At 37.8% G+C, this 26,332-nt stretch overlaps 1 protein-coding gene across 1 annotated transcript; it reads right to left on the bottom strand.

The window, feature by feature from the left end:
* Positions 1 to 1,915: 1,915 nt before the first annotated feature.
* On the bottom strand, positions 1,916 to 26,332 carry LOC127654228 (SWI/SNF complex subunit SMARCC2-like). Its single transcript, XM_052141323.1, has 26 exons — positions 26,218 to 26,332; positions 21,720 to 21,839; positions 20,811 to 20,896; positions 20,146 to 20,227; positions 19,926 to 20,018; positions 19,098 to 19,167; positions 18,925 to 18,994; positions 18,773 to 18,848; positions 17,952 to 18,196; positions 17,749 to 17,873; positions 17,607 to 17,663; positions 16,405 to 16,442; positions 16,147 to 16,277; positions 15,943 to 16,014; positions 15,699 to 15,812; positions 15,414 to 15,567; positions 14,960 to 15,076; positions 12,867 to 12,926; positions 11,969 to 12,227; positions 10,493 to 10,654; positions 10,333 to 10,400; positions 9,948 to 10,056; positions 8,857 to 9,020; positions 8,629 to 8,763; positions 6,455 to 6,767; positions 1,916 to 6,011 (listed from the first exon to the last, which is right to left on the bottom strand). Exons 1-26 carry the CDS (start codon positions 26,326 to 26,328, stop codon positions 5,947 to 5,949), a joined length of 3,096 nt encoding a protein of 1,031 aa, XP_051997283.1. The 5' UTR covers positions 26,329 to 26,332; the 3' UTR covers positions 1,916 to 5,946.

The raw sequence follows: 26,332 nt of genomic DNA, 5'->3' as shown, positions 1-26,332 counted from the left end.
GCAGAGATGGCTCCTGCTGGCCAGGTTTTCACCTGCTTCTTTAGCGGTTTTGTGCGTCTGACGAGCGGTCTGTATGCTGGAATTAACATAACAGAGATGTGGTCTGAGTAGCCGAGGTGGGGGCGGGGCTCCGCCCTGCACGCCTGGGATGTTTGTGTAAACAAGATCAAGCGCGTCGCCCTCTCGTTGCAAAGTCCACATACTGATGGAATTTAGGGAGCACTGTCTTGAGATTTGCATGGTTGAAATCTCCGGCGACAATAAACAGTCCGGTCAGGGTGAGCGCTCTGCAGTTCGCTCATAGCCCCATACAGTTCACAGAGCGCTTCCTTAGCGTTAGCTTGGGGAATGTAAACCCGGTTATGCAAACAGTGGTGAATTCCCGTGGTAGATAAAAAGGTCTGCATCTAACAGTCACAAGCTCCAACAGCGATGAACAGTAACTAGATACTAGCATAGAGTTCTTGCACCATTCCGTGTTGATGTAAACACACAAGCCACCACCGCGAGTCTTACCGCAGAGAGCTGTATTTCTGTCGGCACGAAACGAGGCGAGCCCGTCTAGCTGAATGGCGCATCCAGAACTCTGTCGCTGAGCCACGTCTCCGTGAAAACAAAGACGCAGCAGTCTCTAAACTCATGCTGCGTAGCCTGCTGGAGTCGGATATAGTCCAGTTTATTGTCCAGGGAGCAAACATTTGAGAGCAGGATAGACGGAGAGCCGGCCGGCTAGGGTTTGTTTTTAGCCTAGCATGGACCCCCGCCCTCTTTCCGCGCTTCCGCTTTCGCACACCGCTACGACGCCCTCTCCCCGGCCACCGGCATCAGGCGACGCCGAGGGCTGGAGGCCTGGTCTCCGCAGCAAGCCGAGTACGCGTAGCGCCTCCTGCAGGTCATCATGCAGCTTGGTTTTTGCATGAGTCTTATATTTCAGTAGTGTCTGGCGATGGTAGACACGAACACCGGTTGCTCCGATGTCCGTGTGTTGCAAAAGTCGGGCTTTTTTAACAAAAATAGCACCATTGTGGATCCGGAGTGGCCGCTGCGTGCTACCGCGCTGCCATCTTGGATCAATAATGAATATTAGACTATTGGCATTATTGTAGAGAAGCTTCAATTAGGTTGTATAAGAAGGTATTCCCCGTATGCGTTGCTACACAATGTCGAGTGTACTAAGGGAACCACGTTTACTTGAGATTTGAAATCATTGGATTATTCTGTTTTTGACCTTAAAACATAAACAGGCATGCACACATCACATGTGCTCCCGTAAAAGTGTTTATATGCATCGCGAAATCGGGGTAATGGGCAAAAATCTTTGTTTTTTTTTTTTTGCTTAAACCATTTATGACATTTCCCTGCTAAAAGAAAGCCGTTAAAAGTCATCAGACATATCATAGTTTTTTTACATGGTACTGTATATACTGCTAACCAGTGGCTGAATCATGTACTAATACACTGCAGTGCGAATGAATCATCAGGATGCAGCCCTTCTCAACCTCATGTCACTCAAGACACACAATTTTCTTTTTGGAACACTTTATCCAAGCTGCTATTTTCTTTATGATGGAAATTAATAGTTACACTGAACACTGATGCGCTCGAATGAAAGTATTCAGAAACCATTCTATACCTTCATGTGAGAAACTGATCAAAATGTAAGTAATTATTCACTTAAAGTCTTGCCTTCCACTCTTATGTCTCAAATCTGATTCACATTTCTGCAAGTTAAAAAAAATGACTCGTTCACCATACACAACAAAAATGTAGTTGTTTACATTTAGCTGTAATATTAGGATCAGTAGATTATTCATTTGAATTTTTGCGTGATTCCTCCAACTATGAGTATTAATCAACAACATAAAATTGGTTTATTTTATACTATATGAAAACACTTCACAGTTCATTTCACTGATGATGTCTTTTATTGTGCAGAATCTTTTGAATGTTTTTGAAACCAAAACTGATCCATTCTGTCAAACACAAATAAACAGGCGCTAAACAGCTCCTGCTACATCACCACAAAGGACAAACTAAATGTCCTCAAACATACACACATCTCAATGCATCGGTTACCAGCTTCTTGAGTCATAATTAAAAAAGTAAAAACAACATGTAAAAAACAAACAAAAAAAAATCTATTTATCGGTATATCACTACAATGTAAAAGACGAAGACCAAAAAGTTGAGCAAATTGGTCAAATGACGTTTTCAACACTGGTTATGAGGCCTATGGGTCTGTGAGGTTGACGTGAACGTTCTGTCAGTAATACTGCATATTGGACTACTGCATACGTGTGAATTCACTTACATGTGTGAGAATGTAAACTGCAGGTAGTATCACAGCGGGAGTGTTTTTTGTTGAAATGGATATTGGCTTTCTGATATTACGTTCATCAATGCAAGCATTTGTAGTCTGGAATTAAAGAATAGTTCACACAAAAATTCAAATTCTGTCATCAATTACTTACTCTCATGTCGTTCCAAACCTGTTAGACTTGTTTTCTTCTGTGGAACACAAAAAGAGAATCTTTGCATGTTTGTAAATACAATGAAAGTAAATGGTGACTGAGGTTGTCAGTCATTCTGCACAAACATATCGTATTGTGTTCCACAGAAGCAAGTCATACCATTTTGGAACAACACAAGGTGAGCTATTTTGGGTGAGCTTTCCCTTTAATGCAGATAAAAAAAACAAAAAAGATATGTGGCAAATCAGCATGCACAACCAACACATTCGAGTCCAGCCTTATTAGATAAAGCGACTGACACTTTCACATCAACATGTCAATAATAAGAGAACATCCACAATCAGAAAGAGAAGGTAACATTACAGACATGTTCAGTATAATATGATTACAGCATTACATCAGCCGTAATAGTGTAAAGAAACATATAAAAATACAAAAATAGGACAATTACAATGTGCAGATATGAGATACACAGACCACAAAATTAACATTAAAATCCCTTATCAGTACTGATCAGGTAGTTGCCTTGAATTACAAGTAACGAAAAAAATGGTTTTCCTTCATTTAGCAAATACTTTCAGTGGGTTTGGCCTGGTACTAAAAACTCCCATACATACACACACAACATTCTTTAACAATCTGAAATGTAACATCAGTTCTAGCATTAATGTAAGATGAAAACATCTGAAACCAGCCTACAATGGTTTGCTACTCTTAGTTGGTTTAAGATGGTTTCCCAGTCTTGCAAAGCAGTTGCTCATCTGGGAAGTTGTGTTGCCTCCCAGCCTGACCAGTGGTGCTGAAAAGCCCTCTAAAACCAGCCAACCGACCAGCCTGACAAGGTTAGTAAACCAGCTTAATTCTGCGGGCCACATTAGGCTGGTTTAACCAGTTTTTTTTTGTTTCGTTTTTTCAGCAGGGATGTGTGATATGATATCACTAAAATGGCAGCAATTTCATTGAACTGATTAAAACTGATTTGACCATTTGTATTTTTTAAAATACAAAACATATTCAGAGTTTTGTTGTCCTGGAATGGAACCAATATGATTCCCAGCTGCGTTTCCCATTCTTTTTTCATTGGTGATTAAACATTAAGGTTGGCATGAAATAAAAATTCACCCTGTCTATTTTCTAAATGCATGTTATTGATCTTATTGTGAACGATTCATCCATGCATGTGTTTCTATTTTTTGTAAAACGTTTTTGACCTCTTAATCTTTAATCAGAATTTCATAACACGAACTTCCAGTGAAACAACAGACTTCTCTCTGGTGACGTATGCAGGACTTCTCCAATCATTTAGTCAGCTTCAACCCCGCCCCTTTCTTATGAATACCACAACCTTGCGTAGAATAAAACAAAGCGTCAATCGCATGTTGGTGAAGATGGCAAGGTGTATTTTCATCTGTTTACTTCAAAACTATCATTCCTTAACCCAAACGTCCTTGGTTACGGGTCAGCTGGCTTGAATTTACATTTCGAATGAGTACGAATAAAGGTGAATTTGCGGTTGTGTTCGAGACATTTCACGGCTGAATTGCTGAGGTCATCACTAATGAATACAACGCTTTGGATGCCTCTGAGTTTATTTATATTTTTTAATGCAATTTTCTTGGGATGCACAGCACAAGTAAATGTAAGCGCAGCGTAGTTCTAGCGGGAAGACTAGCAGCTGTTCATCATCACACCATTAGCTGGGTAATTCCTAGCCATTCGCATATAAGCCATTGCTTTAGAAGTCTGCTCACAATCTATCACATTGCTGTTTCAGTGTGCTAACAAAGCAACCTCCACCACCCCACCACCACCAGTTGAGCCCTGTCCCGCACGGGGTAGGCTCCTCGCCCCTGCCTCCTATCTCCGGCAGGATAGACGGGGCCTACGCCAAAGAGAGACATTACTTTTCTGTTTTACATTCATCAAATAAATGGCATCTTAAACCTCACAAAAGCCTGCATGTCTTCCTGATAGAAGTGTTTTTTCCTTTAAATTGAGTGTATTATGATTCAAAACGTTAAAATATGGTCATCTTCTACTCACTCGTTTTTCAACAGCTACAGTCTCTTCATAAGGAAAGACTTATGTACTTGTGCGTTTATGTTGTCAGTTTGATAATAAATGCGTTAAGATTGTTGCTCAATTTGACAGATAGCTGGTTCTGACTCAAGCTTCATGGTGGTAGGGGTGTGTGTCCATTGCAGACTCGCATTCAGATCTGCCTCCTTTCCGCTTTGCAATGCCCATATTTTCACAATCCAATCAACAACCAGTGGATAAACTAAAATCCCTGGCCTAAATTTATTTTGCTTAAAGCTGATAAGTACGTACTGAAATACAGTACGTCACAATACGGAAGTAAAGCTGGTCGCAACTTCCGTTTCATAATGACTTTTAAGTATTCTCTCATAAGCACAACAATGGCATGAGAATGGATAACAAGACTACTTTCATCTGTTAAAAATGTAGAGCAACACTGTATGATGTGATGACGTGTATCCTACAAGCACACATACTCAAAAAATAACATGCAAACATCAATTATTGATGACATGGTTTTTCAGGTTTACAGTACATGTTGTCAGAGACACTTCATACAAAGTAAACAGATTTGATACTAATTTGCTGTTCTCTTTTTTCCTCATGCTAATATCTAATTATACATAAAAAACAGGCCAAACCACTAAAGCTTTCACATTGTCCCAAGAGCAAAACCAACACACACACACACACGCACGCACACACACACACAAAGTAACAATTGCAAAGTCATGTTTCGGACTTACTCCAAATTAAGTGCTTCTATGAAACAAATATATGTGATAAAAGAACACTGATAAAAGAAAACATTAAGGGCTAAGTTTGACTTAATGCTTCACCCCTCCAAAATTAAGATTAGGGAAACATTCTAAAAGTGCAATTTGTCTGTTTTTCTTTTTCCATTTCCATGTGAGACTTAAGTACCTGAAGTGTATTGAGGTGCTTTTGGACTGCAGATCACAGGTGCCTTTCTGGATCCTGGTACACAGACATATGAATCCTATATTTTGGCGAAAGATGATAAGACTGAAAAACCTTCAATCCTTTTTAGGGCTAAGATTGTTTGTAGTACTTGGATACAGGCTGTTGGGGGGTCTGGAGCACTAGGAATTAATTTAACAGGGGCTCGGATTTAAAAACTTTCCAGATGACGAAAGGTCCTCTTTCTTTTATTTTTTTTCCCACCTGTTTCAAGGTTAACTGGGTTTAGCTTTATCAATTTGAACTGTTTCATGTTCAAGACCCCGGCAAAATTCATTTATATAATTGTTTTCTCCCAAAAATGATGAAAGTGACAAAAAAGAAGATCTCGATCCCTTTATCTCCCATCTCTTTTTCTTTCTATTCCACTGTTTCAATCGTTCTTTCTGAGCTCTTTCCATTTTCTTCTCTGAAATCATTAAAACTTGTCTTCTTTACACATCCTATTCTCTCTTTACTGTGTTGGGGGTACAGGGGCATTTGGATAGAGAGAATCCCCAGGTAGTGGAGTGCTGGAATCTGAAGGAAAGGGAAAAAACAAAATGTTTTTTACACCAAACAATAATATGATTTACTTTTAAAGGAAGAAAACATAATGTTATAGAAACTATTTTTAAATACATAAATAGAAGGGGTGTTGAAAGCATGGAAGCATTAGGATGCATTGATGTGACCATGAAAATTCACTGCATCAATAATGGAATTTAATAATCAATTATAATTCATTAATGTATTGTACTAATACTATAAGCCAATTCTTGACTTAATTTCAGGCATAAAATTCATAAAAAAACATTTAATCAAACTAAATCATAACAGAATTTCATATTTCTGTAAAGAATATTCAAAATTATGATTCAGTTTCAAATTGGAAATTGATTTGTTAGAACAATGGAGACCCCCTAATAAAAAAGTATGTACAGTATACAGCCTTCATAATGTGTATGTGTGTATTTTATTACTGTGAGTGTGCACTGCTCCAGCCTGTGCGTTGGTGGGGGAAGAACTGTGAGAAGCAGGAGGAGGAGCTTCATTTTGGGCATTACAGGTGTTTGCGGGGGCGGAGCTTGGTGTTGGGGCCGGGGCAGAGGCGTTGGGGACAGGCTGGTGAGGTACAGATTGAGCACTGCCTGATTGGTTGCCAGGTTGGTTACTAAGGTGCTGGTGTTGGATCTGCTGGAAGTGTTGCTGCCGGGCTCTCATCTCCGCATACTTCAACTGCTCCATGTGGAATGACTGACGATCAGCAAGAAGCTGCTGCCTCTGATACTCCAACTTTAAAGATATTACACATAAGTACATACTTATTTCTAGTTAAAGTGATTGTTCATCAAAAATTAAAATTGTGTTATAATTTAAACACCTTTAAATGATTACAAACCTGAATGATTGTTTTTCTATTATGGAACACGAAAGGGGATAAGCTCCACTTTTCGTGATTAACATTTTATCATTGATTCCCAAATAAATACAAAATAAAGCACAACGTACTGTAAAAAACAGAATCAACAATTATCCCTTTTAACCCCCATGCATTTTTGAGAAAATTAAAATATAACAATCACCAAATAATGAGAGAAAAGGGCAAAAGAAAAAGTCCACAATGGATACAATTCACAAATTTAACCTTAATCATGTTTCTCTTTACATGGTCCTCACTGAAAGCATTCTAGAAAGGTCAAGTACATGTCCCATTTCTTACCATGCACGTCTAATCTGCCAAGCTTTTTGTACGACATCTTTTCAAATGCTGCCACCATGACCAATTTGGTGAACCATTCTTGAAATGAGGGAGTGCACTAAGAATTATCTGTCTGCTATTCATTAAGCTCCACTTTTCTTTACAATAAAAGTTAAAGCTGTAAAGATCCAAAAAGAGCAATAAAAGTACTATAAAATTAGTCCATACAATTTTATTCCATGTTGTCTAAAGCCAGACGGCTTTGTGTGAAGAAAAGAATTAAAAAAATTGCTTTTGAAGACTTTTATGAATGGAAGAGTCAGAAAAGCCCATAGAAGATGGCCCATAGCATTTCATTTGTATGGATTTCTTTTATAGTCCTTTTTCCAAACTTTATAGCACCATGGTCACTGTCTGCTGTCATTGTTTGGAAAACACCAAATTGGACAGATTTTGGGAGACATGAAGATAAATGATTCCTTTTGGCAACAGAATACGTACAAAATTAGTGGTAATATTTCAAGACCCTGAGGGACCTCTGAACTTAAAAGGAATGGAAAAATTGTAATTCTCTCATCATTTATCCTAATACACCCAACATACAGAAGTACTTTTGAATAAATGAAAAATAATTAAAGAAACCATATTTAGAAAAGCAATTATAGGGCATAAGACAAATCTAAACACATTAAAGTGTTACTTCACCCAAAAATGAACATTCTCTCATCATTTACTCACCCTCATGCCATCCCAGACGTGTGTGACATTCTTTCTTCTGCTGAACACAAACAAAGATGTTTAGAAGAATATCCCAGCTCTGTAGTTCCATACAATGCAAGTACATGGAGACCAAAACTTTTAAGCTCCAAAAAACACATAAAGTCAGCATAGAAGTGATCCATAAGATTCCAGTGGTTTAATCCATGTCACCTGAAGTGATCCAATTGGTTTTGGGTGAGAACTGACCAAAATATAACTCCTTATTCACTATTGCAGACTCTCAGCACGATCATAATTTCAAGCTCAATTACATTTCCTAGCATTTGACACAAGAGGAGAGTGCTAGATGGTGCTAGGTAGTGTAATCGAGCTTAAACCATGATCACCAAGGAGCCTGCTGATGTCAAGATTTATAGTGAAAAATTAGCAATATTTTGGTCTGTTCTCACCCAAAACTGATTGGATCGCTTCAGCAGACCACTGGAGTCTTATGGATTACTTTTACTCTGCCTTTTTGTAATTTTTGGTGCTTCAAAGTTTAGTCACATTTCACTTGCATTGTATGGACCTACAGAGCTGAGATATTCTTCTAAAAATGTTTGTTTGATTTCTGCAGATAAAAAAAAAGTCATACACATCTGGGATGGCATGAGGGTAAGTAAATAATGAGAGAATTTTCATTTTTGGGTGAAATGTTCCTTAACGTTTTTAACTGAATAACCAAAACTGCCTTACCGCCTCTCTTTCTCTGTCCATGATGGTCTCCAACTCTTCAAAGTGTCTGAGTTTAATCTCCAGTTTCTTCATCTGGGTCTCCACTAGCAGAGCCACAAGAGACTTGATCTTCCTCTCCTCCACTGCAGCCAAGTGCTGAAAGGAAGGAAATCAAGGAGGAGAGAGTTTCAGGTTTAATTGGTAAGAAAGGTATTGGTTTGGCCACTGGGATGTTACTCATTCACTCACCTTAGCTTTCACAGCAGCAGCAGCAAGAGCAGAGGCAGCGGCGGTGGCCAGGTTTCCCTCTCCTACATCTCTCTCCACCTTTGCTTTCTTCTCTCCCTCGCTCTCTCCATCCCTCTGACCCTCTTCTGATCCCTCCTTCCGCTCTTTCTCCTTCTCACTGTCACCTAAAGGAATCCAAAACAGCTCAGGTAAGCGTGTAACCTCATCTATGGATCTGCTGTTTATGAATATTTAAATTTCTACCTCTTAAAGGGATAGTTCACCCAAAAATTATAATTCTCTCATGATTTACACACCCTTGTGCCATCCCAGATATGTATGACTTTCTTTCTTCTGCTGAACACTAATGAAGATTTTTCAAAAAATATTTCAGCTCTGTAGGTGCATACAATGCAGGTTTGAAGCTCCAAAATCCCCATAAAGGCAGCATAAAAGTAATCCATAAGACTCCAGTGGTTAAATCCATGTCTTCAGAAGCAATATGAGGTGTGGGTGAGAAATAGATACATTTTAAGTCTTTTATTTTGTCATAAATGCTCCTCCCTGCCCAGTAGGGGGTGATATGCATGAAGAATGTAACTCACCAAAAACACAAGAAGAAGAATGGGAAAGTGAAGTGGAGATTGACTGAGCAGGGAGGAGAATATATAGTAAAAAATTGACTTAAATATTGATCTCTTTCTCACACACACCTATCGTATCACTTCTGAAGATATGGATTTAACCACTGGAGTCTTATGGATTACTTTTATGTTGCCCTTATGTGGATTTTGGAGCTTCATAATTTTGGCACCCATTCACTTGCATTGTATAGACCTAAAGAGCTGAGAAATACTTCTAAAATCTTTGTTTGTGTTCAGCAGATGAAAGAAAGTCACACACATCTGGGATGGCATATGAGTCAATTATGAGAGAATTTTCATTTTTAGATGAAGTAACACTTTAATGTGTTTAGATTTGTTTTATGCCCTATTATTGCTTTTTTAAATATGGTTTCTTTAATTATTTTTCATTTATTCAAAAATACTTCTGTATGTAACCACAAAAAGACAAAACTAAGAGTATGTCTGCATCTATGCTCTGAACCGCACCTGTTTCTGAGTCTGTCTTCTCTGTTTCCCCTTCTCCTGCTCTCTCTTTCTCTTTCTTGCCATTCTCTCCTTGTTTCTCTTCTTCCTCGCTGGGTCCATCTTTGCTCACCTAGATGTTCACAGAAGCAGGAATAACACATGTCAATATTAAGATAACCTGTCAAAATATACATTTTGTCTGTGCCGTTGACATGCAGATGTGGGCGGTAATGTTAAGTATGTATCTTGTTGACATCAGAGAGTTCATTTATGCAACTTAGATTCTATCATAAGCCATTTTAGGGTTATGAAATACAGTGTGTTTTCATAGCAACTCTTCCTTTAAAAGATCAAGGAAAATTACTCATGATATGACCACTGTGTTGTTCTGTTTACACACAGTTACCTTATTATCTATCTTATCCTGGCTGGACTGATTCTCACTGCTCTTACTCTCCTCACTGCTCTCCTCAGCTGAAAGCAAACACACACAACATACAGTTAGTTTCTCTTTCACTACAGTCCTAGAAGTATCAATCAAAGTAAATCAAATGCGTGTGTGTTACCGGGTTTGTCAGAATCCTCAAGGCCGGTACCTGCGATGCCGCTCCCCTCTAGTCCATAAAGAGGGTCCGGCCTGCCACTGGCTCTGGCTGCTTCCTCCACCCTACGCACGTGAGCCTCCACCAATGCAGCTGGCACCTCCTCCTTCATCCGAGAGAACTCCTCTGAGAAAGAGTAATGAAATATAATGTTCAATCCCCCTTCACATGAACACAGAATTTTCATTTCAATAATTCAAATGTTAACGCAATATTTAAATAGATAAACATATTTGGCTTGCTGTACATAATGGAGGGCTCGAGCTTGAGACTCGATCTGACCTCTAAATACCCCTCAGGACTTTACTTAAATTGAGTTTAGTAATAAACAGACACAGAGCCGGATTATCCATAAGGGCACTTGGGCCAGTGCCCAGGGGCACCAACCATTCACAACCACTAGGGGGCACCACATGACACAAGCTTTAAAAATATTTTTCGTAAATTGTTATATTATTAACTTGAAATTCTTGAAAGACCATACATAACTTGTTTATGAACACTAATTTAACAATAATAATAATAATAATAATAAATTATAAATAAATGAAGATTACATGACCACTATCACTCCCCCTCCCCAATCTGTCACAGTTGAGTTGGTCCACAACAATTACTTGCAAATGTGTCATTTTTTAACGGCTACTACAGAAAATGAATCAAAATCCAAAATGGACAGACGGCAATTGAGTGGTTTCAGCAAAAGAAGATTAAAGAAAGAGAAGGATGCTAGACGTTTAGCTACAATAAAAAATGTTCCAGGGATCGACAAATTTTTTGTTAAATCACTAGTTTTTGGGAGAACACGGAATTGCAGACACCAGCAGCACTAAGTCTGACACAGCTGGCGCTGCTAGCGGGGAGATGCAGCAGCTGCTAATGTTAGTCAGGGCGTCGGCGATGACCGCCAGGCTGAATGAGGATATTCTCCTTGTCCTTGGGGAGACAGGAGCGAGGAAGACTTCGGGTGAGGAAGAGGACATTAATGAAGATAAATATTAGGGGTGGGACGGTACATGTAAGTTATTCAGTATTGAACCGAAACGGTACGGGCGTCACGTCTCGGTGCACGAATTTACACGGAGAATACACGGTATAAAAATAAATAAAACTAAATAGCGATACATATCGCTCTATTTCGCATAATGAACAGTCTGATCAAGATTGCAATGCTGGAGTGTGTGTGTGTTTGTGTGTGCGCGCGCGTGATCGAACTTTTTTTTGGGGGGGGCTTTTGAGGTATAGTGCCCAGGGGCACCACACTGTCTTGATACGGCCCTGAACAGACATAAGGTGGAGTTGGGGTAAATGTAGCAGCAGTGAGGTAAGCTGCGGTTTATATATGCTTACTCTAGCGTTGTGATTGGACGGATTCAATTAACATGCTCCTCCAAACTCTATTTTTGGATTAACTGTCCCTTTAATGATGTAACTTCTCACCAAGGGCAGATTTAGCTGCAGCAGAGGCCACTCGAGGATCGACCACAGAGGAAAGGAATGCCACAGTGCTCATGACAGGATTTCCAGCTTGACTGAATGGGATGGGCTGATAGGCCAGTGGGCCCAGGGAGGAAGAGCTATCCTCCAGGAAGGGGTCTTCGATTGGTAGACGCAGGAAATGGAGGATGCACTCATCCTGTGTGCGGCTGCCTACATGTTCTGATACTTTATTCCAGTCATCCTTACACATTTCTAGACCCTGTGAACAAGGAATAAAGAGGAAATGTTGTGTGTGAGACAGAATGAGAGAATGAGATGGAGAAAGAACATTGTCACTAGTGAAAATGCTTTTTATAGTCTATTATAGGAATAGTTTAGGCAAAAAAGAAAATAATGGTGAAAAAGGAGTCATGATTTAGTCTGTTCTCACCCAAAATCACCCAAATTGCTTCTGAATATATTTAACCACTGAGGTGTATGGATTACTTTTGTGCTGCTTTATGTGCTTTTTGGAGCTTCAAAGTTCTGGTCACCATGCAGTTGTATTGTGAAGAGTAAATGATGAGAGAATTTTCATATGTGGGTGACCTATTCCTTTAAAATGTTTTCATTACAAATCATATTGTCAGCATTAAATAAAAAAAAATGATCTGAAATTCAGAATATCTATATAGAATCTTCTTCAGAATAGTTTTGATAAGACTCTTTTTTTGCTTTATATACAGTATGCACTCAAGCTGGGATTGACACTACAAGTTTGTGCAAAACTTGATTCATGGTCATCCACAGCATCTTGAAATCTGATCTTCTGAACAAACTGATTAGCATGGTCAGTATCATAATTTGAGTAATGAAAAAGTCTCAGACTTTTGGACCCCACTTTATGCTCAAATGTTACCTCCAACAACAGTAGTGTTTCCTGGTCAGTCCATTCCCGAGTGGCACTGGCTGCACTTTTCTGTAGAATGAAAGAACAAAGTGCACAATCTCTCTCATAGCTCTACATTTCAAAACCATTTTCGTACTTCATTTTCTAAGGCTTTGTTCACACTGCAGGGGAAATCAGATTTTTTTCTCAAATCAGATTTTTTAGACTGACTGTTCATACTGTAGATTATATTGAGGACAGAACAGATTTTTTGCTGTTCAGACTGTAGTCGCTTTTGCTAGCACATCCATTCCTTGTCATAGTAACAATGCAAACTTCAGTATGCTCACCATGTGTGACAGTTTAGCAATGGATGTTTTCATGAGGGCAGAATCCAAATATTGACACATTCTTCACAGAAAACGGCTTAAAAAATGGGAGAAGTGGCATATGCAATTTTTTATTGCTGCTAAGGTTTACAACTGTCCCGCTGCCAGACGCCCTGTATTTTATCCCATACGGGACGCCTTTTGTCCTGTATTTTAATGGTAGCGATACATCCCGGATTGAAGGCTTGGTGTCCCATATTGAAGCATAAAAGGGTCGGACAGCGAAACTCTTGAAGAGGATAAAAATGCTCAAGCATCCCGTTTTTGTGTGAAACTTTCAAACTTCACAGTGTGGTAGCTCGCAGCTTGTGTGTGTTACCACACCATAGCACATCTCTTTGGGTGATTAAAGCCAATGTCTGTATTATTTAAAAAGATGTTTGGTCATACGTTATATTAGGTGACCTTAACTACTATGTAATAACATAAAATACATACAAAACGATGTATTTACTGTGTAAATACATGTTGTTCTGCAAAATGTCCAAATATGCTGCTACTGAGTTTGAGGTATGGGTAGGTTTAGGAGTAAGAGTAGGGTTAGGATTAGGGGTTAGAGTTAGGTTTTGGGGTAAGGGATGGGTTAGGGGTAAAGTTAACAGTGTAACTACAATTGTAATTTAATGCAGGTTCTTTAAATGTAGTTACAATGCAACAACATATATGTTCATAATAAGTACATTGTATCACACGGTTAAGTACATAGTAGTTAAGGCCACCTAATATAAATTGGGTCCGATGTTTTCACTGCTTTGTCTGCCCTTTAACATATAAATGATATAATGGGTACGTTCCATTCAGAAGTGATAATCCCTATTCCCCTCATAGACTTTACCTTCCACTGTCAAAAGATGTAATAAAACTGTCATTTTTTCTATTTTTATTAAATTAATAAATTCTCTTGTAATGATCCTACAGTGTGGCCATAATTTTTTATTTTTCTCCACTTTTTCTCCCCAATTCCTGATGCCCAATTCCCAATGCGATCTAGGTCTTCATAGTGGCATAGTGGAGAATGAACCTCAGTTGCATCTGAGACAGTCACTACACGCAATTATCATGTGGCTTGTTGAGACAGGAGACAGCACGTGGAGGCTTCATGCTATTCTCCGTAGCATCCACGCACAACTCCCCATGCACCCCACCGAGAGCGAGAATCACATTATAGCAACCATGAGGAGGTTACCCCATGTTACTCTACCCTCCCTAGTAATTGGAGCAATTTGGTTGCTTAGGAGACCTGACTGGAGTCACTCAGTTTGCCCTGGATTTGAACTTGCGACTCCAGGTGTAGTAGTCGGCGTCTTTACTCGCTGAGCTACCCAGGCCCCCTGTGGCTATAATTATTGTTTTTCCTTCGAAGTGCACTGTGAAGGCATCCTTTATGCTGTTTGTAATGCAGAAAATATGTCTTCTCATCGCAACACCTGACGAAACAACCTGTTGCGCACAACGAATGATAAAAACCACATAATAAATCAGATCTGACTGAGACACATTAAGAAAAATCTGATTTTAATCGGATTTCAAACCACCTATGTATGTAGTTTGGATCAGGCTTGTAAAAATCTGTTTTTTTGTGTTTTTGTAGTGTTTTGGAACCCTAAACAGCTTTGAGCCAGATTGGCCAAAAAAATCAGATTTTTTCAGCCTGTGTGAACATAGCAAAAGATCCCGATCAGTCCCACACATTCTTACACATCTACTGTATGTCACTGATTGGGCAGCTCTTACTTTAGCTGGGATGCTCTTCTTGCTGTACACATCATTCCTCAGCCCAAAGTTCTGCAGGTCGGCTGGTTTGTCTTTCACTTTATCAGGGAATGAGAGCATCTGCTGAGAGGATGAAGTCTAGAGGGAGCGAAGGGAAGAGCACAGCTTAGATAACCAATAGTTAAATAAATCTAACACCGAAACTGTTTTATACTTGAAGTGCTGTTAACTGTAGTAGCAGCAATATAGACAGTGTTCGTCTGTGCTCTCCTACAAAGGCAAAACGCAATAAAAACTACATATTTTGTCCAAACTGAGTTATGACGAAACCGAGTCTCTTTGGGCATTTGTAGGATCGTTTGGCTGTGTACCAAAACCCAGTGAGCTGCCTACCTAGACAGTATTTTTGCCCAGAAATGCTGTCTAGGTAGGCAGCTCACCTAGGTTTCACTAAGTTCAGTGTTTGTTTATGCACCTGAGATGTTTTAGGCTGTAGTGGTACCAGACTTGAAGGAGTGTCTGCCAGCACATGAAAGTGTGAGGTAGGTGGAGGTCCCATGGGTGTGGGCCGGCTCTCTGAATCCACTTGATAGTTAATCAAGCCCCACTGCTCCAGAAATGCATGGACCCTGTTCATACACACACATCATTTTACAGTCAAAGTATCCATATGGGTCATAAAATAGCAGCAGGATACAACATTCAAATGGCTGTCTATAGACAAAAATGTTTTTAAAGAGCTGTTTCAGAGCTTCCAGACCTCATGATGGCACAAACATCTCCAGCCAGGTTCCTACGGCAAGCTGTGGAGGTCAAATACTCCTGTGGGTTCAGTCGGTATGTGTCGATCATGAAGTTACGGTAAGCAAGATAACTGCAACAGACAAGAGTAAAGAGAAGAAATGGGATAGAGTAAAGATGGAGCTCTTGAGGAAATACAGAATAAGATGAGATATGTGAGGGTCAGAACATGCATCCGAGTTTAATTACTCGAATATACTTACATTTCGGGAGTCTTTGATTTGTTTTTCCCATTGAAAAACTCAGGCAGAGCTCTGCGCTCTATAGCATGGACACTAAAGAGAGAGACTGAGACTCAAGTGATGTTCAAGTCAGCAATAAGCAGGAACATGCCCTACTTGGAAAAATCACAGTCATCAGACACAATTGTTGTACTGCAAGGGGACAGTTGTATGTAGCTACACTACCTGTTGTAGTCAAACCAAGCAGCATAGCTAGGTATAATAATATGATGAGTTTGTTCAGTGACATTATCCTCATGAAGATCTGAACCCTTCACTGGCTCTCCCTTCACACTGGGGGAACCCTCTTCCTCCTCCTAAATACAAACACACAGAAAGAAAGGTAAGATACAGCCATCTGCACAGGGCACAGAGATCATGATCATGGCAATAGCAAATATTAACAGTAATTAACAAAAATATTTCACTGAACTAATGCCATACCTTTCCTACAGTCTCCATTGGCTCATCCTCTTGTTCATCTATATGTGACAGACAGAGAGGGAGAGAGAGCAAAAGAAAATCAGTCTTCACACTCGCATAAATGTGAAGTGTGCAATGTTTTTTTTTATCTGAAATACTTTTTATAAGCTTAAACAAGCAAGCTTAATGTGCAGAGAAAACTATAGGTAAGCCATTCGATTTATAAAATACAAACAAAATGCAGTTAATTGTGCAATCAAATTCCCAATAATGACAGGTAAAAAAATGAAGATTTTGTGCATAAGGCAGACTTTTATTTATAAACAAGCCTGAAATACACCAGTGACTCTGATGAAGATTTGGTGCTGTTACAACACACTAATCTGTCATTAAATATGTACCAAATTAAGCTTTTTATGGCTTATATATTAACCAGAAGAAGGGTTTTGTCAATATATTTTTCACCAGATGAGGTTTAATGAGGAATAAGGTTAATTACTATTCACAAGATATGAAGTTGGAGACACAATGTACAGGGTGGCCCAAAAAAATTATTCTGGCCACTATGTTTGATTGCTCATATCTTAAAAATGCATAAAGGAGTTTGCACGATTTTGGCATACTTCTACGACTTTTTGTAAAGGGGGACATTTCCATATAGTCGCATTTTTCTTTGCATGACCTCACTTCAATTATGAGCACTTGATTAACTATCAAAATGACAAAATATGCATTGAAGTGAGGATACAATTCTGGATGAATATTGTCAATGATTAAAGATTTATAAACAGTAAATCTCCACGAGTTGTCAGAGATAGAGGCCACTGTACTATAGAACCAAGATATTCTAACTTGAATCCTCCAGCACCGGAGAAACACACACAGAGGACATGCAGGGGAAAAAAAACAATCTACAAATATAGACATAGATTTTTGCCAAAAAACGATCCTTACAAAACGCAACTATCGGCACGGATTAATCGGTAAAACCCATATATTGGTCTACCTCTAATTTCTAATAAGCTTCTTAGCAGGGAATTTATTAGTTTATCTGAAATAAAGCACACAGGTGGTGGGAGGAGTTTTAAGGACACCCGTATGAGAACAATCTTTATTTTTGCAATTCTGAATAGTAGTTAATGGAGCAGAAATTACACACTTGACCTTCGTGGTTAGTCTGCGTGGCTGGTGTGTTAGAGACAGACACTATGGTAAAGACATACCCAGGTCAGTCATAGTGCCTCCTTTCACTGGAGTAGAATCTGAGTCCTTCTTAGTCACTGCACACACACATACAAACATCACAATTACACATGATCTAGACAACATTGTTAAATAAAAACTGCTAGATGTGAGTGAATCTACTATTTTTAGGTAGCGTAGCTTCCTCCACTGCAGGTATAGGTGAGGGTTCATCCAGTTCTTTTGTTAGATCTTCCTGTTCCTCATCTCTCTGTCCTCGCTTGGACTTAGTGTAAGGAGTAGTGGGCCTAAAACACACAGTTCCTAGTTCAGTATGGAGACACTGTATAATAACCCTATATTATAACTAGTCACAATTTGAATACCCTTTCTTGGTGTTTTTCTTCTTGCTCTCCTGTGGTGGAGGGGTAGGTGAAGGAGAAGGGGAGCGTTTCCTCTTTTTGGCACTGCTGGGTTTTTTATCCCTCCTTTCATCTGGAGTGCTCACCTCATCAGTGAGAGTCTTTGCTGAAATCCTCTTCCTCCTTGGCCCCACTTCCCCCACCTCATAGTCTTCCTCATTCATCCACTCATTGAACTGATCCAGGTCCAGAATCCACTTGGCATGAACCTACACACATACAAATTTACAATCAGTGACAGTGAATTTCTTAGAAACCCAATAAAACTCAACATAAAATAGTAACAAAAACATTTAGAGCAGTGATGCTGTAAGGAAACATGAGAGAGACAGAATTACACACATACGAGATTAAAACTAGCACTCGATAAAAAAATCCTAGATAAAATTTTACAGTATCAATTAATCTGCAAATGATGGTAGGAGTCAATGCATGGATGACTGAATGTCATGCATAAAGTATTATTATTAATGTAAGCACAGTTTTTTGTTAAGTCTTTAAAAAAAATAAAAAAATAAATAATAATCTATTAATCGTCAAAATAAGCCACAGATTCCTTTACCAATTACCAATCAATAGTCAAAATGTGTCAAGTCAACCTTTATTTATAGAGCATATTTAAAAACAACAGAAGTTGACCCCAAGTGCTTTACAGATGAAACAAACAAAATGAGAGAGTGATATAAAAACAACGTGTTTGTAACAAAGGAGAAGGAAAAAGACAGAAATAGAGAGTGTGAGAATAAGAGATAGATGGAGCGAGGAAAAGGGAGAGGGATTCAAACCTTCCTGGGTTTCTCAGCGGTGGGTGGATCCTCCACTGCAGCCTCCACTTCATTGGCTGGGATCCATGTGTCATAACTGCATCAAAAACACAGTATATTAATCCTGCATCCATATACACACCTAATGTCTGTGTATGTGTGTGCATTCTCACCTGTCGGGCCAGTAGCCCCAGTGCAGCAGCATCTGTTTATCTCTCTTCATAACTGGACGGACCCAATCTTCTGAAAACCACAACATGTACAAATTACAACCGATGTTCCTAATTAAAAAGTAAACATGTGCGGATATGTATGTACAATGGAGTGAAACTGTGGAAGAACGTACCTTCCTCCAGACTAGAAGGAATAGGCACCACTACATGAGAGCTGGACAGCTTATCCTCAGTCACAGACCCCTAAACACACAACATTGTGAATATTTCAGTGATTTAATGTGCTTTTTATTTTGCCAGTTAAGTTTTCTAAAGACCATGCCAGTGGGCTAGTTTTACATACCCTAATATTGAGTAGGTTGGAACCGATCGCTAATCATTTTGAATCAAAATCAATTCAAAACACAGATTCAGCTATTTGTTTGCACAATCACTGAAAGTGTTCACATTTTACATGTTTTAAAAAAATAAAACATATGTAAATATTGCTGTTTATTTTTTGTGTATCGTTTAATTGGTATAAAATAATGTGTTTATTTAGTCAGTGGAAAACATGTCTTGATTATTTTATCAAGAATCTTACTGTAATTTAGTTCATTAAACAATTTGGATTTACTTGGTAATAATGGCAGTTTGGACCAATTTATGAATCCTCCTTTGTTCCAAATAACACCCTTTAAAGGGAAACAGATTAATATTTAATCCCTTTTGCTTGAAATTTTTCTCCCTGCCCAGTACATGATGCATGAAGATTGTGAATCACCAGAATTTTCATTTTTGGGTGAACTTCTCCTTTAAAGCCATTTCAGAGAACACATGCAAATGTGTAAATGTACTGTATATTAAATGCCATAAAAATGCTAAAAAAATAAATGGATGTTTTAAACTACAGTATGTCACCCAACACTAATTAGATGCGCTTTGTACAAGCCAAAACTAATGGTTATAAAAACATGAAGCATTGAAAAATATGTTTTTCTCTTTCTCTAACAATCAGGTACCTGGTGTCGTTTGATGATGTCCTTTAGTTTTCCAAGTAGCTTGGGCTCTATCTCTGAACTCAGGTAAATCACAGGTCGGGACAAACAGTTATTCTACACAGAGAAAGAGCATATCTGGCATTATTCAATCTCACATATGTACCTGTACATACTAACAAAGCCAACAAACATTCATATGATTGGCTTACTGGGTGTGTGAAATAGTTTTTTTGGTACACACCTGTACCAGAGACTTTTCTATAGTCATGAACATCTCAACATTGCGGTCCATTCTTGAAGGGTTCTGGAAGTCAAATCTCCTCCTGATGGATACAAACGTGTATAATCCACAGATGAACAGTTGATGAGCATTAAATAACACAACACATTTGCATTCAAAATTCACAAGAGTTCTAAAAAATGCCAAAATAATTGCAATGGAAATGGAAGTAATTAATAAAAGGACATACTATTGCTCTCACCACTAAGACAACAGAGGAAACTCATTGTTGGCTACAAGCTGCTCAGTAACTTGAAATAAGTAAATAACTGGTCAATATGGAGCCTGTCAGCTGTATGAAATCACAGTCACGGTTTCTGATAGGGATATCAGACTGATTAATAATAATTGTTCAGATGATGCAGCACTTCATGTGTCATACTAAATTACTTCTACAATATATGTAGGTATGATACACAAAGTGAAAGTTCAAATACAGCAAAAATGCCATGAAATTTATTTAGGAGCATTTGGACCAATTCACACCATGAGGGAGGTGACTCACGAGTACCCTGACATCACGGTGTATCATAAGGTTAAGTGTCAGAGAAACACCATGAAACTTTCTGAAGGCAATATACTGTATGTGTAATAAGTGAAAAAGAGGGATGGGGGGGGGGCATTACCATCCTTGATCACTCTTGAACTTGTAGGCTGCAGCCAGAATATGACAAAGAGCTCCTCCAGATTTGAAATCCAAAGAACACTTCATCTAAGTTGTGAGAGAAGAGAGACATTAGAACTAGGGCTGGGCGATATGTAAAAAATATTATTGTGATAATTACCTTAAAAAACATTGCGATATCTGATTACATCATTAACTACCCTCTGTGATTTTTTTTGCTTTACTGATTTTGCTTTAAAAAGTATTTAATTTATTGAAACACGAAAAACATAAACAAAAGACATTTCTAAATGCACATTAAACTAAATGAAAAAGCAATAAAACAACAAAGTGATCAAAAAAATCGTATTTAACCACCTCCAAAAATCCAAACATTTACCGTCTTCAATGGCTCTATTTGCATCACTGTATTCGCAATACATGCCAACCGCAAGGAAATAAAGAATTATACTTTTTATATAAAAAATAACGATAACTTTCAGCATTATGATAGACTACATCATTCTTGCAAACAGGTTTCAGAGGAATGATTGTGAAAACTCTTTACAGGAGCTTGTTCCATAGTCGTCCACCTGTTGCGGGTAGATGAACAAAATTACCCGCGCAAGAAATACATTTGGACGATAAACTTGTGAACTGGATTCAATCTCGTCCCATTTGGCGGGTGGCGGGTGCTAGTTTCACACCCTGGCCATTGTTTAATCTATTTGGCGACTTCTCAGATCCAAGGTTTTGCCATTTCCCGATATTGTAGATCATCATTTGCTCGCAACTAGGATAGGAATCTTTTTAAGACATCATTGATAACCAGTTACATCACCCAATCACCCAGCCCTAATCAGAAGAACACATATTCTATGCATGTGTGATTCTAGTCAATGCTATTATGCAAGAAGGCTTGTGTGAGTACCGGTAGCTTAGTGAGGGGAGGGTTGCTGACATGCTGGCCAAACACTTCCTCCTGAAACTGAAGCAGTTGAACCACCAGACTTGACAAAGATTTATTGGTAGGGGGCTCTGCCTGAATATACTATAAATACAAAAAGAGACAAAGAGAAAATTAGAGTTAGTCACCATAACAAAAAGCGACAGAATAAAGGGACATTCTAGATATTGTAGACATAATTTTGGTAAAAGTTGGCACGTGAAGTATTCCAGTGAGTGTCTGATGGGTATTAGTTACGGAAGGATCCAGATTTAAGAAATCTCTGTGTTTGTGGCACCGCTAGTCAACGGTTCCTTCCAAACTTAATCTGCATAATTTATACAGTAATCTATGCTGCAACGAAGGGAGCTTTGGACTTGGCAAAATGCTAATTGCAATTGTGTCGCTATTGCTGTTCCTTCTGAAAAGGCAGAAAGAGTCAAGGTTTGGCAAAAATGATTTATCATATTTGGAAATCCTGTTACAGATATCTACAGACATTACTTGGACTTAATTTATACAGTTCAGACAGACTCTTTGTATGTCAGTGAAGTATTCCATAATCAGTTCTTATTGCCTGTTAATATGATGTGTCAATATGTGTTCCTACTACATAATTTTATTTTAACGGGTAGAGTTTTATGTAATTCCATGCCGGTTTGCACAAAAAATATGTCTGCAGTACCATGTAAAAACATGAAGCCTAAGCTCTAAATTGTTTTACTTTTGTTGATTTCTGGTAATGTTAAACCAAATCCTGGTCCTGAAACACAGTATTCAAACACCTTCTGATTTTAAAACAAAGGTCTGGACTGGGAATAATTAATATAAACATTCTCATTAATACCGGATGTTGAGTTATCATGTAGCTACTTACAGGATTTGTTTTAGGAGTATTGGATAGACATGCTCCTCTTAGAAAATATAGATTCAAAAATAGGCACAGTTACTTCAGAAAACTGAAGTAAACCCCAAAAGTTTTGGAAAACTATTAAATCACTGACATCTAATAATTCTGCAAGAAGGTAGAGGTGTTGAATTGTTTTAACAGGCATTTTGTGTCATTTGTATTAATTCTTCTCATGTTATGGATTGTTTTTTTTTCTCCTTATATTAATGAAACTATGAATAGGCCTGTTGAAGTGGAGTCTAAGTTTATTTTTGTAGCCTTTTTAGTTGGTGAGGTGTATAGAGCGATTAAACATCTTAACCCTACAAAACCAGCAGGTCTGGATGGCCTGGATCCTTATTTTTTTTTTTACTTTCTGCAGATTATATGGCAAAACCACTGATTTATCTTTTTAATCTTACTTTGATCAGTAATAAAATTCCTAGAATTTGGAAAAAGCATTTGTTTGTCCACTGTGAAAAGGTGGTGAAAAGGTGGTGAAAAGGTGTGTAGATATCACTTATGAATAATAATAGACCAATATCAAATCTGTCAGTTTTAGCTAAGATCTTGGAGACCTTAATAGGTAACCAACAAAAAGAATATTTGGAAATCTGTGCTCTTTTAAATAATATTAATTCGGGTTTTAGAAAGAATCTTAATTCCATAACTGCGATAAAAAAGGTAGTGAATGATATTATTCAGTGTCTTGATAAAAAGAAGCATTGTGCTTCTCTTATTATAGATCTATCTAAAGCTTTTGATACAATGGATAACAATGTAATGCTACAAAGATTGATTAAGATTGGATTGTCTGAACTAGCAGTTGGATACTTTATTAATTCTCTTGTAGGACAAACACAGTGTGTTAAATCTGTTGAAATTTTTTTCAGATGTTTTATCTGTTTGTATAGTGGTCCCACAAGGCTCAGTGTTGGGTCCCCTATTGTTTATTATTTATATTAATAATTTGGGATGTTCATGAAGCAAATTTTCATTGTTGCTGATGATATGGTTGTTTATTGTTCTGCTTTTAAATTGAAAGCTGCTTTGGAAAATTTACAGTTAGCTTTTGAAAAAATAGAAACACAATTTGAATATTTAAAATTCATTTTAAACCCAGACAAAATCAAATTTATGATTTTCACTAAATAAAACAATTCTCAGAATGACTGATCAGATTCCAATAAAGACTGTTCAGGGGGATGAAATTGAGATTGTGTCAACTTTTATATATTTAGGTATTTTATTAGATAATACTCTGATGTTTAAACCACACTGATAATTTGGTGAGAAAGATGAGAGCGAGGTTGGGATTCTATTTTAGAAATAAGTCTTGTTTTCTTTGAAAGTTACAAAAAAAATTGCTGCAGCTACATTTGTACCTGTATTAGAATATGGTGATATTTTATACGGAAATGCTTCTGCTTCATCATTATATGATGTTTATCATGGGGTTCTGAGATTCACTGCAGGATGTAAAGGTTTAACTGTGTGCTGTATGCAAAGTTTGACTGGCCTTCATTAAATATGCATAGGTTGTTGCACTGGTATGCATTTATTTATAAAGCACTGGTTGGTTTGTTTACATCACATCTTACAATTTATATTTAAAATTCAGAGCAATTTACATTATATTTTACGGTCTGAAGATTTATTACCTGCATTCGTAACTAACGTGAGAACAGAATTTGGACTTTGTTTTTGCTGCTCCCTCATTTTGGAATAGATTTTTTTATTCCAGAACTTTGGTCAGTGTTAGTGTGTTAATGTATAGAAAGACTTACTACGTCTGTGCCTGTCTGTGACTGTCCTTTGTTTGAATTTGTATGTGTATTGTTGAATTGTATTTAATCAGCCAAGAGATTTTTAATCTCAAGGGATTAACCTGGTAATATAAAGGTTATAAAATTAATGTCACCAGCCATTTACTGTATGTCTAAGTTGTCTATCAACTTTTCTTCATTCATTGAACAGCGACAATTTTATCACAATTAGCATCTTTTGATGTTTTTAAATGAAAGCTAATATGATAGCGATTAACCTTGTAGGAAACAAGATTTGTGTTAAGAGTGTTTAAAACTATAATAATGTGATAACTTCAAAAATATATAAATGCTATGATTGAATAATTATCTGTTAGGACTTTGATTATACTACTAAAAGTAATATAAAAAGTATTATTTTATTTATAACATTAATTATATGTTAAAGTCAGGTAAAAAAACATCCTTATTTAAGGAATAGTTCACCCAAAAATAAAAATTCTCTCATCATTTACTCACCCTCATGCCATCCCAGATGTGTATGACTTTCTTTCTTCAGCAGAACACAAATGAAGATGATGTATTTAGAAGAATACCTCAGCTCTGTTCATCATTACAATGCAGGTGAATGGTGACCAAATCTTATAAACTCCAAAAATCACACAAAGACCTTTTTATGTTGAAAAGTAACCCATAAGAATCCATGTCTTTTGAAGCGATCCAATGACACTTACTAGTGCCATCTAGCACTCTGCACATGCATCAAGCACTAGGAACTTTAATTGAGCTTGAAATCAAGATGACCAAGGACTGCTGATATTTATAGTGTAAAAGGAGTTGCATTTTGGTCAGTTCTCATCCAAAATTGATTGGATCGCATCTGTTGGTTTAAGACTCAGTTGGATTACTTTTATGCTGCCTTTATGTGCTTTTGGAGCATCAAAGTTTTGATCACCAGTCACCTGCATTGTAATGATGTACAGAGCTGAGATAATCTTCTAAAAATCTTCCTTTGTGTTCTGCAGAAAAAAAAGAAAGTCAAACACATCTGAGATGGCATGAGGATTGGTGAACTCTTTAACACATACCTAAAAGTGTTTATTTACACACATTAAAACAAGGTTTAAATGTATAGCAACCTGTGTGTGTGTGTGTGTGTGTGTGTGTGTGTGTGTGTGTGTATGTATGTATATATATATATATATATATATATATATATATATATATATATATATATATATATATATATATATAAAACCTAATAATGTATGTTTAAATTAAGTGTCCATTTGAGGGGAATATACTTATTTCACTCTTAGCAGGATACATAGTTTCCATGTCTCATGAACGAAGTAATTTCAAAGGTTTCATTGTAACAAAATTCTTAACATCAGGATGTGAATTTTTCATCATGAGTAAACACATTTGCCAGCTTTACTTGTACAAAACGTTACACATCTGGATTCGCGCGCTCGCGCTGCCAATACCGCAGCCAGTTAGCGAACTGGCCTTTCCCTGGATAAAAGAGAAAACCTCATTCTGGCCATTCATAAAAACCGATTAGACACGGTAGGGTGACTATCGTGACGTGGAAACAACATTACATATTGAAAATTAAGACATTTCTTGGGTGCGTCTAAAGACTTTTCTCAAGACGCGCATCCAGCATCTTCTATTGTTCGAGAAGCGTCAGACTGTGGATTTAAACAGCTGGATTTCTCTCCATCTCCTTTCCTACCCTCCCCTCTCCTTTCTACATACCGCCTGCCCTTTCCTTCACAAATATCTCAATAACTGCTCGTGCTGGTAACAAATAAACGAATGGTACCTTTTTATAATTCTTGCCCAGCCAAACCCGGACATTGTCGAACTGCGAGACGGTATCAGACGCTTCGAAAAATTTTACATTCGGGCCGCCGTCTTTCTTCCGTACCGCCATCTTT

Source organism: Xyrauchen texanus, chromosome 13 (assembly GCF_025860055.1).
Source record: "Xyrauchen texanus isolate HMW12.3.18 chromosome 13, RBS_HiC_50CHRs, whole genome shotgun sequence".
In the NCBI taxonomy this organism is placed as follows: Eukaryota; Metazoa; Chordata; class Actinopteri; order Cypriniformes; family Catostomidae; genus Xyrauchen; species Xyrauchen texanus.
Note: the sequence above shows the minus strand (reverse complement) of the source record. Positions and strands in the feature narration are given on the sequence as shown.